This window comes from Dermacentor variabilis, chromosome 6 (genome assembly GCF_050947875.1).
Source record: "Dermacentor variabilis isolate Ectoservices chromosome 6, ASM5094787v1, whole genome shotgun sequence".
Classification (NCBI taxonomy): Eukaryota; Metazoa; Arthropoda; class Arachnida; order Ixodida; family Ixodidae; genus Dermacentor; species Dermacentor variabilis.
The window spans coordinates 46,051,990-46,069,089 of record NC_134573.1 but is presented as its reverse complement, the minus strand read 5'-3'; the positions used below and the strand labels follow the sequence as shown (position 1 = coordinate 46,069,089).

Below are 17,100 nucleotides of genomic sequence, written 5' to 3'. Positions count from 1 at the left end.
CGGACCAAATGACATACTGACCCAGTTTCTGCAAAGATATGCTGAATGGGCGTCGCGTTACTTGACGCTTATATTTAGAAAATCATTGCAAACTCATTCTGTACCCCAAGATTGGTGCAGTGCAATAGTTATTCCGGTGTTTAAAGGCGGCAATCAAACAATAGTGAATAATTCTCAGCCTATATCTCTTACATCCATTTCTTGTAAACTTTTGGAACACATAATAGCTAAGCATATCATTCGCCATTTAAAAAATAATTCTTTACTTATACCACCATGGATTCAGAACAGGCCTTTCCACTACCACATAACTCGTAGAGACAATTCATGATTTCACAATGGCGATTGATGCCAGGGAGCAGATTGACGTAATTGCCATAGATTTTGCCAAGGCTTTCGACAAGGTGCCACACAAAAAGCTGATTTACAAACTGGAAACAACCGGCCTTAATGCCACTATAATAAATTGGATTAAAGCATACTTAATGAATCGCAACCAAGTGGTCAGAATGGCTGCTCATGTCTCTGGTTCACTGTCAGTGCTCTCAGGTGTCCCGCAGGGATCTGTCCTAGGACTGCTTTTATTTCTGGTGTGTATTAATGACATTTCTGCTGCGATGGAACCCGATGTACATCTTAAACTGTTCGTGGATGACTGTTTATTTTATTCTACAGTATGAAACACAGCAGACCAACTTAAACTTAATAACTATCGAAAGGCGTTAAGCGGATGGTGCAACAAATGGAGTATGGCAATAAATTATTCTAAATCAACATATACACATATTACCACAAAAAAAAAAAGGGGGCCATCTTTTGTTTTCATATACATCGGTGACAAGGGTTTGATAAATACTAGTCAGTTTAAATAGCTGGTAATAACGATAGCAGAAAACTTATCATGGAGCATACGTATAATCTTTGTTCAAAGCCATACGGGAGGTTATTATTCCTGTAAAAAAATTGGAGGGTGCTACATGCGACGTAAGACTCACCGCTTACAAAACTTTTTTGTAAGGCCACTTCTTGAGTATGCGTCAGATGTATGGAGCCCTCACCAAAGTTATTTGAAGAAACAACTAGAGAAAATTCAGAGGCACACGGTGCGCTTTATATGCTCCCGATATCAAAGGGCTAATTCAATCACAGAAATGCTCCAGTTTCTCTAAACTGGACCTGCTAGAAACGCATAGACAAAAAAATCGATTGCAATTATTATTCCAAATACTCCAAGGCCAAATAAATATTAGGAAGGAAACATACATACTGGCAGCTGGCAAACAGAGCTCCAGAACTAACCATAATCGATCTATCCAAGCTTATACCGCTCACACTGATGCATTCAGGTACTCCTTCTTCCCAAACGTAATTGAAATGTGGAAGAAGTTACCTATGTATGTTGTGGAACATACTGATCTGTCTCAATTAAAAAAAACTCTGGATGACTATCTGTGTGAGTGTGCCGCTTGATTCCGATTTATTCTGTGTTTGTAATTATTCCACATGCTCCTTTCTTTTATATTTTTTCATAACCCTCCCTGTAAGGACCCTCGCAAGAGGGTTGACAGTATCATTAAATAAATAAATAAATAAATAAATAAATAAATAAATAAATTTATTGCACCTTTCATAGACTAATGCCTTCAAGCCGAGTTGCTATCCACAAAACATGCCGATGGTCGTGTGACATATCGCGGAAGTCCGACTCACCGTGACCGGATAATGAGCGAATATGTTTGCCCCATGCATAGGCGCCAACGCCTGGTCATTCGCGCGTATGATCACACGAACGGTGGCACGTTAGAACAATCATGTTCGTCCATTCCAGGGTAGGCTTCGCGAGACGGTCTCGCAGAAGCATAGATTGCCGTGCGCACAGAAGGTTCGCGCCGCTTGCCGACCCCGAGCAAAAGAGGAAGAGCCTTCTCCTTTTTGCACCCAAGTAACCCCGCCGTTAGGTGGCGTTAGCAGAGCAACACTCGCGCCATCTCTCATACTACCTGTAAGCATACTGACCGCCGCTGTAAAGCCACGCGGCGAAGCCGCATTACAGGAAACGGGAGCTATGCAGGAAAACAACATATCAGGGGACGCGTGAGAGTCGCGTTACACCCCACACGTTACAATATGTAGTACATTTACTAAAGCTATGTAGGACAAGATTGAATGAACTTTTTGAATTCTTTAATAAATGAATGTAGCATAATTAAGTTTTGATATTCATATTTTTTTCCTTCGCTTGTTGCATGGTTCTTAACTTCTGCAACCAATCAGTTCTATACAAATCTGCAAGGTGCAGTAGAAAGACAACAAGTGGAATAAAACAGAAAGAGGGCGACACAGGACGACACATGGTTCTCCTCTCCTTCTTATTCCTTGGTGAGATCAGGTCATGATGCAGTATCCCATTGCAGCAAGCAGGAATTGGCAAGGAGGTTAAGTGCCACGGAAATATCACGCAGGCTCACTCGACAAAGAAAGCACTTCGCTGTAAGAGCCCCACCAGCTCTTTAGGAACCCACAGAGCGCTTGCAGTGTCACTTGTCACCACAAAGAGCTTTTCTGTTTGTCTTGCAGCGATGACGATTTTCCTGTGAGCACATTGACTCGCAAGATTCACGAACTGGAGGAGGAGAATTGCAAGCTGAAGGCTGAGGTGAGACTGCATCACTTATCTTGTGCTTACACACTCGTGCCATCCTACTTTGCACTGCTGTTAAGTACCGTCCGTTTGGGAGTTTTTGATTTTGTGCACCCGAGTGGCTCTGGGTACCCAAAGGAACCTTTGCACACCCAAAGCACCATGCCCTGCTTGTGTTCTTTTGTGCCCTCTTTGCATTATTCTGGATACCTTTTTGCATTCGTTTGTAAGCATTGTAGTTTTCAACCCCGAACTTTTGGTGCACAAAATCTAAAATCCCTATTGTCTATTGTCTACATGTAAAAAAAAAAAAGTATAGTACTCTAGCTTGAATGTTTCCTTTCTTTCACAGCTGAATAAGAAGAAATATCAGTATTTCATCAGAAGGGTAACACAAATTAGGCAGAGGGACCTTGTTGACGAAGGGCATTTTCATACGGTATGCTTGTAACAGTTCTCTTATGTCCGTGTTTTCAAGTGCAGTGCTTGAAATGTGGACCTCTTGAGGCACCTTATTTACACACACAGAAGAACATTTGTATTTTGTGACCTGTTCAGGAACATCTGTTTTACATGCTTACATTAGAACTGGTGTCACTGTATCTTTATTATTAGTGTGCAAACATTAAAAAATACTGAATGTTATTGAATATTAAATTTATAATATTTGTATTTGATTCAAAAACTAGGTATGGGAAAGTTTTCAAATATTCGGTAGGGTGCGAATATTCGAAACGAATCGACTGTATTGCTTTCTTTTTGGAAGCGAACCCGGTCATTAGCATTTGTTTCTATCTTATCCAAGAATATGTGTCTCACTTTTTGCTGAATTTTGCGATATTTTCGTGCTGCTGGTGAAATTTTACCTATAAGAAACACTTATGCAGTGGCATCTAAGTTTTGCGGGAAAGCCAGCTTCTCACTCGCATGGGACATGGGTTTGGAGGCAGCAAGGGTGCACTCTTTTGCCGTGCCACCCCCCTCAATCCGAGCTTATTTCTTGACAGCGAATGTGATGAGTGACGGCTGGTACAGGGTCAGTGCCACTGAGTTTACGGGCATTTCATGTTGTATAATAAGGCACAGGTTGGCAAGAATCTGACAGCTAGTAAGAATGACTCATTTTTCCAAGTTAACATGAGCCAAATGCACAATATTTTTATATTACAGCTTACTAGCCTAATTTTTTTACCATTGACAATGTAATTGCAGTGCTGCAACACGTTAAAGTAACCAAACTTGCTAATAAATACATGTGCATATCATTATTTAATGTTAGATTCTATATTCAAAGCTAAGTATTCGTATTCAAAAATTTTGATATTTGTCCACCCCTAATTTTTATTGATAATTACTTCTATCATTTTTGTCATTTTGAGCGCAGTCATCATCTCAGGGTAGAGCAGCAGCCAGCACCACCTAGAGGCACCAAGATGTGAAGTACAGCCTATAGAGTGTGTGGCTGGTTAACATTTTTGTACAATTTTTTTTTATGGAGAATGTTTTATGTGCGTGTATAAGCTCACAAAAGAATGCGCATGCAAGTGCAGTTTGTACAAAAAGTTCTTTGCTGTTCTTGTGTGTTTTTCTTCGCAGTCCCAGAGCCAGCTGAGCCATCTTGAGGAAGAGGAGAAGAAGGAGATGCAGCTCATTCGAGACTGCGTGAGGCAGCTGTGTAAGTAGCCGCCCCCTCCCTGACGTAGTGGCAACTGAACGATCCAGACACGGCTCCCTCCTTTTTTTTTCTTTCTGGGTCTGATTGTTGGAAGGAGTTCGCAGGGTGTGCACTGCTTGACTTATGTCAAATTCAGAATTGGACGCTTTTGTCTGTGTACATCGTAATGTTTTCTGACAGACCTTGAAGTGCAAGAATACACTTACCTAGGCCGGGTAGTTACAGGGGACCTGGATGTCACCAACAAAAAATTTCTGAACAAATGAAAATCGGTTGGAGTGAACGTGGCAGGCACATTCAAGTCATGACTGGCAGCTTACTGCTATTCTGAAAATAAAAGTACAGTCGTTGCATTCTACCGGTGCTAACGTATGAGGCAGAAACTTGGAGGTTAACAAGGAAGCTTGAGAACAAGTCAAGCACGGTGCAAGGAGCAGTGGAACAAGAAATGTTTGGCTTAACGTTAAGAGAAAAGAGACAGAAAAAGGGCTGCGTGGATCATTAGAGCAAACGGGGATAGCCGATGTTCTATTTGGCATTAAGCGAAATAAATGGAAATAAATGGGGAAGTCATGTAATGAATGGGGGCAGTAGATCAGATGCATCGAGATTAGGAAATTTTTAGGCATGTGAAAGAGTTGTACAGTGCATCACAAAGATAACTGAAGATCCATTGAACAGGACTTTATTTTGCTACGGACACAAAATATAAGCACAGGATAATGGTGCTAATGCCAAACTAGTACCCAAACGGAGATCCTCATAGTACTCGTTAACTCTTTACATTCAGTGCATTAACCTTGAATGAAAGGCCCTGAAGCCTTTGTTCTGTTTTGGTGCTTTGCTTGGCTTGGGTGTTGTACAACAGGTGCGCTGTTCCTGATCAATGTTCTATCCTTCTTTTCATAGCGGACGTGACGAAAGAGTCGAGTCACCTCCAGGAGGAGCTGTGCCGGCGGACGGAGGTGAACCTGAGGCAGCAGCAGGAGATCCTGACACTCAATGCACAGCTCAACGACATGCAACGATATGCCCAGTCGGTGAGTGTGAACCAGTTGTGCTTGGGGCCACTTTTTCATGCTAGGTGAAAGGCCCTCAGGTGAAAAGCATTCGTGCTGCTAAGATTGCAGTCGTGGGAGGAAGAAATCTTGCTAGAGCAAAGATTCAGGCTAGTTCGTTATTCGTGATCATCGACTAACAGTGCCTAAACGAGGGGCAAACATAGGAGAGATATAGGCAGCACTGACTTCCAACTGTTCCTTTGTTTCTTTATTTGTTAGAGTGGACACAGCAAGAAAAATGAAGTTTGCAGCATGCATAGGGACACCTTTTCTTTGTCGACAAGATATCTGTTTGTTTTTTTGGTAGTGTGCACTTCATGTAACAAAACAGCTTCGTACACTTTATTTTTTTTGGCTTGCCACTGTGATATGAAATTTGAAAAAAAAGTCGTGCATCATCTCGCTTGTAAAGAAAATGGCTGCTTAATGAATCTGCAATAATTCCTGGTGTATTTCAACCACAGTAAGAAAAGGGTTACAGTCGCCGACAGATTTTTCGAACTCCGAAAATTTGGACTTGATGGATATTTCAGATGTAATCAATGCATCGTTGGGGTTCCCACAAAAGTAATGTATTTGCGCAACCAATTTTTTGGGTGAGTTTAGGACCCAAAGTACGATTTTCTGAGCTAAATCGCTCGTTATGAGCCACCGTGGAGAAAGGAAAAATATAGGAGGGAGCATTGCATCATGCAGCCAGCCTAAGCAAGCGAACGCTCTGTGAAGCCACAGTGGTGGCCCAACACATGACCTCTTGTGTCAAGATCACGGAGCAGGAATCGAGATTTGTTAAGATGTTTGGTTCTAAGTAGCTATCTCAGTGGTTTTTATTTGGTGCGCGATTATTGAGCTGCCCTGACGTGGCTCCGCCTGCAGAGCGGAAACAGTAAAACTAGCCGCGCACTTTGATCTGTGATCATGTGTTCGGCCACCAGGTTTGGATTCAATCGCGTTGTGGTATGCTCCCTTTTGCATCCTACATGCGAGCCATGCTACCCAATTTTGGAGGCCACCATATTGGATATTCTGTTGTCTTGGCCAGGCTTGGCTTCCAGTGGCCCGCTTTATAGTCTCCAAGATTGGGGGGGTGCACGTGCTCTCCTCCGGTCTCGGAGGACATGCCTGCTCTTCCTTGGCTGGCATTTGTGTGCTTGGCGCTGCCTCCTGTGCCTTCGTGAGAACCAAGTGGTGCGAAGAAACGTGGTCCATTTCTTCGATCTCCATGGCGATCTTCGTGACGCTGTTGGCGACTGTATTTGAAAGCCATGGAGATGTCACTGTTGCACAAATTTAAGCACATGTTATCATTATCACCTTGAAGCACAGTACAAGGCAGGGCATTATTAGAGATTTTTTTTTAAGCCACTCTAAGCCTAATGAATTAGATTTTTTTGCCTGAATGAATTTTTAAGAATGTTCGATTTTTCAGCCTATTTTTCTGTCCCCACGAGGTCCGGAAAACCGGTCAGTGACTGTATTTGTGGCTGTGACAAATGTGACTCAGGGCTGCCTTATGCTGACTGCTGATATTTCATATCTATACAGTCGAACCCAGATATATCGAATTCGACGGGGATCGGAAAATAGTTCGATATAGCGAAAATTCGATATACAAATATAGGCCAAAAAAGCACTCGCGATCATAAAAAATTGTGGCTTACCGATTGGAACAGCCGCGAATCACATAGCATGTGCACACAATATGAAAGCGCTTTATTTCACGAAAAAAATCACTAATTTTGGGCTGCTTTTTCCTCTAGAAAATGAAGTTAAAAACACTAGTCTCAATCTTCTTGAGACTGTCCAGGTGCGAGAGCCCAGTGCCTCCCATTTCGCCGCAACAGCGCGGAATGAGGCTGAATGCTGACGCCAGTTCAGTGGCTGTGCACGGACGCGTTTCTTTGATAACACAGTTGCCCTCGTCGTCGCTGGAATCGCCATTTTGAACGCCAGCTATTCCGGCCACAATGTCCTCATCAGCGAGGTTGGCTACCGCTTGAACTTCGCTGTCAGCGTTAATGAAGTCATCAACAGTAACTTCGGACGGGACGGCGCCAGGAAAATTGGACAAGTCGCGAAACGCGTCCTCAAAGCACTCATCGTCATCTAAAGCTTCCGGACATTCATCTCCGGCCACTTCAAGGCCTGACTTGCTGAAACAGTTGGCTACTGTGGCCGGCTTCACGTCGCCCCAAGCGCCGGTAATCATCTGGATCACGCCGAGCAGGTCAATCTTGAGATCGGTTCTCATGCGGAGGTTTACAAGGTGCCATTGAATAAGTCTCTTCCGATAGCCTACCTTGAATGCCTTTATGATACCCTGGTCGAGGGGCTGCAGTCTCGCTGTGGTGTTTGGTGGGAGAAACTTCAGTTCGATGTGCTGCAGCTTGCAAGTCGTTTGATGGGCCGAACAGTTGTCTACGAGAAGGCAAACTCGGCGGCCCGACTTGCCCAACTCAGCGTCCCAAGCCTGCAGCCATTCAACAAAAAGTTGACGTGTCATCCAGGCCTTCCTATTACAGCCGTAGCGGACGGGAAGCTGTTTACAGTTCTTGAAGCAGCGCGGTGACTTGCTCTTCCCGATCATGAATGGCCGTAGCTTGCACGAGCCGTCCATGTTGGCTGCAAGCAGTACCGACACACGCACTTTGCTCATTTTACCGCCGTGACATGAGGTTCCATGAAAAGCGAGTGTCTTATTCGGCAACATTTGCCAAAAGTATGGGAGAGGCCTTTGCCCTGCAGTGGGCGTAACCAGGCTGATGATGATGATGATGATGATGCCAAAAGCGACCAGTTTCGTCTGCATTGAAGATTTCTGCAGGCGAAAACTTCGCAGTGATCTTCGGCCACTCCTCAGAAAGCCACTGCTGTATCTCCTGGCTGCTGACAGCCCGACTTTCGTCTGAAATGGCCTTTCCTACAATGCCGTGGCGGTTTTTAAATCGTTGCAAACATCCGGTGCCACCACAAAAGTTCTCTTCGCCAAGAGCCGTAGCAAACCATTCAGCCTTTTCGATTAACATCGGGCCATCCACGGGAATATTTTTCGCTTGGATTTCAAGAAAACACGTATAGAGTGCCTTCTCCACTTTGTCAAAAGCAGCAGGGCGCACACGACACGCTCCCGAGCGACTTTGCTCACCTGCTTTAAGCTTGATGTCCTGCTCCTTTTTTAACAACGTACTTGCAGTACACTGCAGAATGCCGAATGCGTCTGCCACGGAGGGCTTTTCTCCGTTCTCGACACGCCGGATTACCTCAAACTTTCTTGCAAAGTCCAGATTCTTCCTCTTTTTTATGTCTGCGGATGCCATAGCTCACCAGATGACCGCACTCATACATGCTACACACGGCACGTTGAAACAGAGGTACACACAAGAAAACGCGCGACGCGCAGATGGAGCAGTCCAAGCGAAGCCTGTTCATAGAATAAAGAACCAACGTTCGAGCAGCAGTCAGCGCGGCTGCGAAGGAACGACAAAGGGAAAAGAAAGAAGAGAGCGGGGAAAAAGATCGGCGGAATATGCCGTCGAAGGCACTGTGGGTGCAATTGCTGCTTTGCTATGCTTCGTTTTTTGAGCCCTCTCTGGCATCGACCGTGCCAGCCCCTCACTCTCTCTTCTTTCCTCAGGAAGCGTGGCTTGGAAACGTCGCCGCGTCTTAATGCCGCACACTCGCTTCGTTGAGCTCCAATGGCCTTGCCCAGTGCACACACCGGCGGTACGAGAGGAGTGAGAGAGCTCGCGCCGGTGGGGCGCAAGAAAGGGGGAAAGGCTCTGCGTCTCCGTCGCTAGGTGACGGCCGCGCATGTGCAGAGGAGGAGCCTGCTGACTGACTGCAGAAATGTTTTCCCCTGAGGACCGGACACGAATGTCTTTGGGAAAAGCGCACCTTCCAGGGGCGCGATGCGGCGCGGCGTTCGATATATCGTATGTCCGACGAAAATAGAATTCGATATACCGCGCAATTGTCCTATGCTTTTACATAGTATTTTCAAGGGGGTAATCTGTGTGTTCGATATAGCAAATAATTCGAAATATGCGGGTTCGATATATCCGGGTTCAACTGTATCATGCAGTGGCAATTCGCTCCTGAAAATCACATGGTGCACTTATTCTTCCTGCGTGTGGGGCTGTTCAAGATTTTGAACAATGTAGCACTGTGTCCCTTAAGGTTATGTTTTTTTCTCACTGCTTCCGTCTCTCTCGCACTGTTCCTCTATTGGCTGCGATTGCACCTTGACTGACAGTTGAGCACCACTTTCATTTGAATGCTCAAATACCGCAGAAACATTTGTAAGGGCTTCACCCATGTAAGGGCCACACTCTCGACTTGGCAGTCCAAGATTTGAGTAAAATATGTTCAAACTGAGAAGCATTAGCGTTTGGTATGCTGACGCCGCATACATGCACCAAGAAATAGTTGCATGCAGCATACTTTCGTGCACCGCAACTAAATGACGTTAGCTGTGCTTGGACCTCTGATGTCCGGGGCATGGCGTGGCATGCCCACGACCGGCTCCTCCATGTCCCTTTGTCGCAGCGCACAAGTCACTGGCGCCATTTTGTTTGTTTGTGCAGCTTTTTTTGTTTGTGTGTTTGTTTTTTGTAGCCAGCTCCTTTGACTCATTTGACATCAGCTCAAGGAGTATTATGGCAAATTATGGTGGATTTCACCCTGGAAAAATAAGACCAAATGGCCCCAGGCCTTTGTAAAGGCCGCACCTCATCAAAATAAAAAAAAGGTGCGGCCCTTGTATGAGTTTAGTGGGAACTATTTGCAACATTTTACTCGCATGACTAAATTATTGGTGCAATCCAGATAAAGCAGTATCTTAACATCTGTAAGAGCAAAAAAGATTAATGTATGGAAAGCTATCATCATCATGAAGAGCGCTGGCAGTGGGGAGCGAATGCTTCATGTGCCTCTCGCTCCAATGAGTGACCGAAAGTCGAGATTACACAACCTCCAATACTAAACACGCGGTAAGACAGCTAACATGATACCACCCCCTCTTGGCACGCCTACTCTTTGCACATGCGGCAAATTACCTTGCAAGCAGGGTGCGCCGTTCAGCTGCGCTTGTGCTTACAGCCATGTGCAGCCACTGCTGAGACGCGCGCCAGAAATCGCAAAGCGCCAACTAACCCCCCAACCCACACGCGCGCACTTGATTGCATTATTGTGAACGAGCTCCCCTCCCCCTCTCTTCCTTTGCTAGCACCGGGAGGCGGCACTCCAGAAAAACAGGCTATTTCAGAAATACATTGTTGCAAGAAGTACTTCAATGAGCTCAGCAGAAGGGGAGTTATTGGCACTGAAAAATTGCCAGGGATCCCCTTGACGGTGTTCCCGATCCTTCAATGATTTGCACTGCAAAGGCTACGGCGGAGCAAGGCGGTGCCCGCAAAGCTATTCCTTAAGTTACAGTTTAGTTCATGGTGTCTCATCCCGTTGCTGTGCTACAGTGTACTACATAGCTAAGTGCAGCTGTTCTCGCACCAAGCAACATGAGCAGCACATTCCCTTTCGCGCTTCTCTGCGACAATTGTGCAATTTCTGAGGGTTGAACAGACTTCACCTTCATAATTGCCTGTGCGAGTACATCAGCTGCGTGCACATCGGCTAAGCACTGGATGATGCACTCCGGACTCGCGTTGAAAGGATTCCTAACCCAGCGACCTTTGACCATGATGGTGACACATTTCGAGGGTGTGCAACTTGGGAAGCAGATGACCTGTTCGTTGAATGTTGGCACTCGGGCCTTGAGTGCTTGAGTCATGTCGCCCAGAGATACCATTCAGAGCACGCTGTTGTCCTCAGCGAGCTGCAGGAGCTCAGCGAGGACTCGCTGAGTTTCCATAGAGTTTTCTATGAAACTCTGTGGCTGCAGACCCAGCTACATGCAACTGTAGTGGCTAACTATATGCACGACAAGGCTTGAGTGTGCGCTCGTGCTCGTGTGCTCCAGTCTGGCCATGTTATGTGGTGCAGACCAGTTTTGTCAGCACCAGCTTGACCATTGGATAGTAACCACATCCAAATTGTGCATTTTGCACAATAGTTCAATACTGTAAAGTCTGCAAAGGCTTGAGGAGCTAGGAGTGGCCAGGAGCGACTGCGTGCTGGCAAGTCTCTGGTCTGACCATAAGTTTTGTGTGGTTTGATACTAGTTCGAGGCTTCTGCCTGTTTATTAAACTGTGTCAATAAATATACACAGTTACAGTAGGAAAAAGCGCACTGATCCAAAAACCCTTCCTGATTGATGTCAGCTGTGTATGGTAGTCTGCTATATGACGAAATATATCAGACTGAAGAGTGAGGAGGGGATTTCTATTGAAAATAAAGTGTTGAGAAAAAGATGAGTTCACCCTCCGCTTGTGAGCTCTGTGTGCCACGCACGACTGCAAAATTTCGCTGCAATGTTCACAGCAGTGTATGCCGCAGGATGTTTTTTCACCAAGTCCGAGGGTTGGTTCAGGACCTCCTTCATGTTTGCTGCCATGCTTGTTAATTATGAAGTTTCATTATTTGTCTAATGCTTTGCTATCTTTGCTACTCGTAGAACCCATACTAGAATGTGTAACTGGCTACGGAAATATCAGATGCCATACTGAATCTTGCTTGATTTCTCGAACATGACATGCATGCGCGAGGTCGATCTACAACCAACAACAAACGTAGTGGCAGAGAACAACACGCCACTCGTTGCCTCAATAATGTGCATCTTAAAGTGAAACTTTGTTTGAAGTGTCCAATGGGCTTTGATGCTGCATAAGTTGGACTGTATATAGATTGTTCCTCTGATAGTGCTGTCCCACTGCGAGCAGTACTATCAGCTGTGGATGCGAAAGCTTCGCAGGCTTTGCTACGTATGGCTAATGTGAAGATATTGTCGGCATGGCACAAAACCACATTTTTGGTCGCCAACTCTCAAATTCAGCAAAATGACTATTTCTTTTGTCATTGAAGTTTGTTTTTTCCGATTGCTCGATAACCTGAAAATATTATGTCCCCTTCCTAGTATGAAAAATCGTTTGTCGACTGTACACACTTGAATAAAAGGTTGAATTTCAATATAACAAAATTTTTATATAACGAAGTAAAGGACCAGTTCTGCCAACTATGTTATATAAAAGTGTAGACGTACATCTTAAATTTATAACACATCCACAAGCGGACGTCGGGAAGCGATGCTTGCTGGATAGTTTCCCGAAGTCCATTTTTGATAGTTGAAATAACTTGATAAAGAATTTCAGTAGATTCAAAAATAATAATTTTAGCATTTGATGGTTCAAGTAATTCAAGGTTTAAATTCTGGGTATTCAAGAGTCAAATTGAATTGCAGTAGACGTCTGCTAATTCAGCTCCCATAAACTCAAAAATTTTTCTCTTGATTCGATCCTGACTGAAGGTACATGCTTGCGCCCAGACATTTTCTTCGGGCAATCGAGAATAGAGAGTTTAGTATAGTGTGTTCAGCTCGCTAAACTGTTGCGAGATGCTATTCGATAAAGTTTTGGTATAGTGTAAAACAATGAAGTGCCGCAAAGCGTGAAACTTCACCACGCCATCTAGGTGTGAGTAGTTAAAGCTATTGAGCGTATTGGCTCGCCATCTAGTTAAGAGTAGTCAAAGCAGCATTTTTGTATAGTAGACTATTCTAGAATAGTGTTTGTAGTGTTACGTGCATTAAACGCAAGCACTTTTGTGGGACGTTATGTTAAAATACAGGGCACCATCTGGTGCCTCGTGGGAAACGTATTCAAGCCAAGACAATCCATTAGCAACCATTCTGTTTTTGCTATGTGGACACGTCTCGTCCGGCCTATTGTTGCCAGAATCACTGAATGATCTCAGAAATCGGATGCGCTATGTGTTTATAATTAGCATTTCAGGTAAATTTAGAGAAAGTGAAAGCTCATTTCAATAGTTACTGGCAATAAACGATGTGTGTATCCTCCATCCCTGCAGCTGCGTGCAGAGGCAGAGGAGCTCCGGGCGCAGCTGGCCCTAAGCCGCGGCCTGCAGGAACAGCAGTCGGAAGAGCTCCTGGAGGCCCGCGCCCGGTACCTGGACCTCAAGGAGGCCTTCCTCGAGCTGCAGGCGCAGCTGCGGCACCGTTCCCAGGAGGAGGAGCCCCGGCAAAGCGGTGCTGCCATCTGGGGCAGGTGCAGCGGCAGCAGTGGCGGCAGCGCCAGCGGCCCACCGTCGTTGGCCTGCGAGCTGCAAGCCTGCCTGGGGGACCAAGGAGACCAGACACCCATCGGTAGCGGCACCGGAGGACCCGATGCATTTTCGTGAGTTCTCTCTCTCTCTCTCTGCTCTTTCTGTATGGTGCTTTTCTGGCAGGAATTTCTAGCACGAAGGTTTTTAGAGCCAACGCTCGTTACAGTGAACCGTGATAATCCAGCGAAAAACTTCCGTTATATCCAAAGTCTGTTCTGCCCAAAATAGGATCGCAGTATGTTGTAATACCCTGAAACCTCACATAGACTGCAGTATAACCCGTAAGCAAACGAAAATTGATAAAAACATGGAAATTGAAATAAATAACTACAGTCAAACCTCGATATGTTAAGCGTCCATTTAATGAAATTCGTGGTGTAACAAACTATTTTACAGTGGAGCTGTTAGAACCTCGCTGGGTTTCTCTTGACGTCTGCAGCTTGGCAAGCTTGGGGAGAGAGAGAGCTGAGAGACTGAAAGCAAAGTATAAAAATAGCATCACGCAGCATAGCAACACTGCGAGGGTGGGTGGAGCCTAGAAAGGGAGAAGGAGTGGCGCAGCGGGGACGCAAATAGTGTGGCGTCATTGCTCTCCAATAAAAACCCGTGTGGTCACTTCGGCGGTCCTCTTTCTCGCAGTGGGAAAAAAAAAATTATGCGTGGCTCTGCTATCGCTAACACCAGAGACCAGTGGAGCTGGGGGAAGCCCAGCAAAAGTGTGTGATTTGGCACTGCTTTACTGGCCTTCCCCCAGCTCCGCTGGTCTGTGGTGTTTGCGATAGCAGAGCCACGCATAATTTTTTGTTTCCTGATCTTAGTTCCATTGAAAACCATTTAATTTTTTGCTGTTTATCGAAGTAATTTTGTGACACAATGTCTTTGGCCATTTCAAGCATGTACTTGGAGCCTGTATGGCTGCTAAACCTAGCTGAAGAGTATAAAATATTTGCCAAGGACAAAGTTATTTGCGAAAGTCCCTAGGCATAAAAGATGAAGTGGTAAAAACGCCATTGGGATGCACTATGGGCACAAACCGGGACGCACCATACAGAAAATAGCGCTGTGCCATTTGTCATGTAATAACTTGTGGAGGCCACAAGGCAGGTGGCAGCTCGGAGCATTCAGAGAAACACGAGAGATGACGATTTCTTCAGTACAAGTGGGGGTGGGTGGAAAAGGTGAGTGCGCAGTAACGTGTTCAAGCACACACTAGAAAGGGTAGCGCATGCATCTCCTCTCCTGTACCTTTGAAGCAGGTGTGCGTGGCTGTCCATATATGGGCCATGTGCTGTATCTTGGAGGTAATCTTCAGCAAGTGCAAAGCCTGAGCCAAGATGGTTGGTGCCTTCATGTGAATTTTGTTAGTGCACAAGCCTCACGCGAGCGCAAGCCTCAATCCTGCGTCGAATCCAAACGAAGTCGTTCCCCAGCCCACATTGGCTGGCCATAATTACCAACAGGCAATGGAAGCCAATATGTCAAAATTGCACAAATCAAACAATTGCTACCCAAAATCACATTCTTTGGGGGTGCGAGGGTTTACCCCCTCCCAGGTCGCTCCTGCCAGCTCCCTCACGACAGACGTGGGAGGAGCTGCTCAGAACGCCGGATGAAAAACGACAAAAAGCCCTCGTTGCCTGGGCCGAAAAGGTCGCTCCTCGTGAGGGGCCATCCTAGGACTCGGGCCTGCCAGATAACTGAGCAGAATGTCAATAAAGTTGTTACCACCACCACCTAGTGCACAATTTTGAGGCACCATCTGAAGTGCACTGGCATATGTGATCTAATCATCAGCGGATAGTTGACAGCATGAGTGAATAATTGAATGTAACAGCTTCATGGAATCTGTATGTCGCCTTGTGCATAGAAGAGATAAATTGAAGGAATTAATTGCAGATGAGGGCGAAAAATTACGATCGTAGCGATAAGAAATAAAGCGAACAGCCTTCCTTTGTGCTGATTCGACTTTGTTGATGTCGCACACTTTATACGGGTTCCAGATGCTTACAGGACGAATGAGCGTTTTATACATTAGTAATTTGGTGTGTTTTCGTGATTTAAATAATGTTTGTCTCAAGTAACCTAATTTTCTTAGTGCTATAGATGTGATGTGATCAATATGCTGGGACCACTGCATGTTGTGCGTGAAGATAACTCCAAGGTATTTATACACCTGTGCCCGGGGAACTATTATGTTATTGAAAGTGTACACATGCTTTTGCTGTTTGCTGTTGGCATCAATGCTACGCCTTTCTGGGAAAACTGCAACCTCCTTTATTTTAACCAGGTATGCATGCACATTTATTTTTATGCATCCACTTTCATTCGTGTTACTATACATTCGTTATATATATTAGTGTTTTCAATTTGCGATATATTCACGTAAATAACTTGAGACCGAAAGCACCGCACCGACTGGCAGTGGGCCAATGCCATCAGCGCCTTCGCAGAGGGAGGAGCAGTATGGGAATGCTTGCATGATGAGTGGCGTCAGAGCCAGCTGTGGAACAAGACGAATGCGCGAGCAATGGCAGAAGCCATTGTTGACGACGATAGCTTTTGCTCACACATGTTTGTTGAAGGACACGAAAAATGCACGGAACCCCAGCCATACACAGCTTCACCGTAAAGCAGCGAAATCCACAGAAAATGAGCCCTTCAAGCTTATTTTGGCTTCACTGATGTAAAGACACTCGTAGCATCTGAAATCATGAAAAAGTGGTCTTAGAATTAGTGAGACTCTATTGTGAGCATTTATTTATATATTCTCGAAGCACTGCTATTGAGGCTACACACTTAAGCACAGCCAAGCAAGTTCATCAAACACACTCGCTTGCGAGTGGACTCCCCAGCAGCTGTCACTAGATCTTTCCGTCTGACAGCCTTGACACTAAAGGCGAACTGCACTCGCTCAAAGTGTCACCAAGTTCGGCCGTTTGACTGGAGTGCAACTCTGTCGGTAGCACCGTTCGTACTCCCCAAATTCCCACCCACTCACCCTCGCAGAGCAGGGCCTATTTAAGCCCCGCAAAGTACGACTGCTGTTGCCAAAATGTTGGCACGAGACTGAGGTGTGTGCCTGTGCCTGTGCTTTTTTTATATCTCCTACGGAACCAGGATTTTAGACTGGGCTAACCCAGTTAGTATTTTTGAACCCTGACGCTTCTCTGTGGGACCCGGAAGTTTAGTGTTTTATTCTTTTTTAATGCGGTGTTGGCAGGCTGGTGTGATAGAGGAATGAACAGGAGCTCACACATCTTCGCTGGCTCCGTGCCCTCTTTGTGTGGAGGGAACAGCTGTGGACGTGCTGCCGCGCTATTTGAAGTGCCCACACTTGAAAAATTGCCATCATCTTCATGGGACAGGTTGCATTAGTTGCTCAGCAGCTCTGTTATGTTCTTTTATTGTATTGCCTTTTTTGTGGAAATGATAGCCATACATCTGAGCGCCAAAGTCCGTGTGTATGGTAAAAAGTTAGTCACGGGTTTAA

At 45.4% G+C, this 17,100-nt stretch overlaps 1 protein-coding gene across 3 annotated transcripts in view; it reads left to right on the top strand.

Annotated features, from left to right (window-relative positions):
• The window catches only part of milt (trafficking kinesin-binding protein milt), a 142,975-nt gene that overhangs the window by 67,687 nt on the left and 58,188 nt on the right, over positions 1 to 17,100 (top strand). For all 3 annotated transcript variants that reach the window (XM_075695024.1, XM_075695026.1, XM_075695027.1), the window contains 4 exons: positions 2,578 to 2,656; positions 4,238 to 4,316; positions 5,226 to 5,356; positions 13,356 to 13,681. In XM_075695024.1, the coding sequence (XP_075551139.1) occupies positions 2,578 to 2,656; positions 4,238 to 4,316; positions 5,226 to 5,356; positions 13,356 to 13,681 (615 nt within the window). The remainder of the gene's footprint in view (positions 1 to 2,577; positions 2,657 to 4,237; positions 4,317 to 5,225; positions 5,357 to 13,355; positions 13,682 to 17,100) is intronic.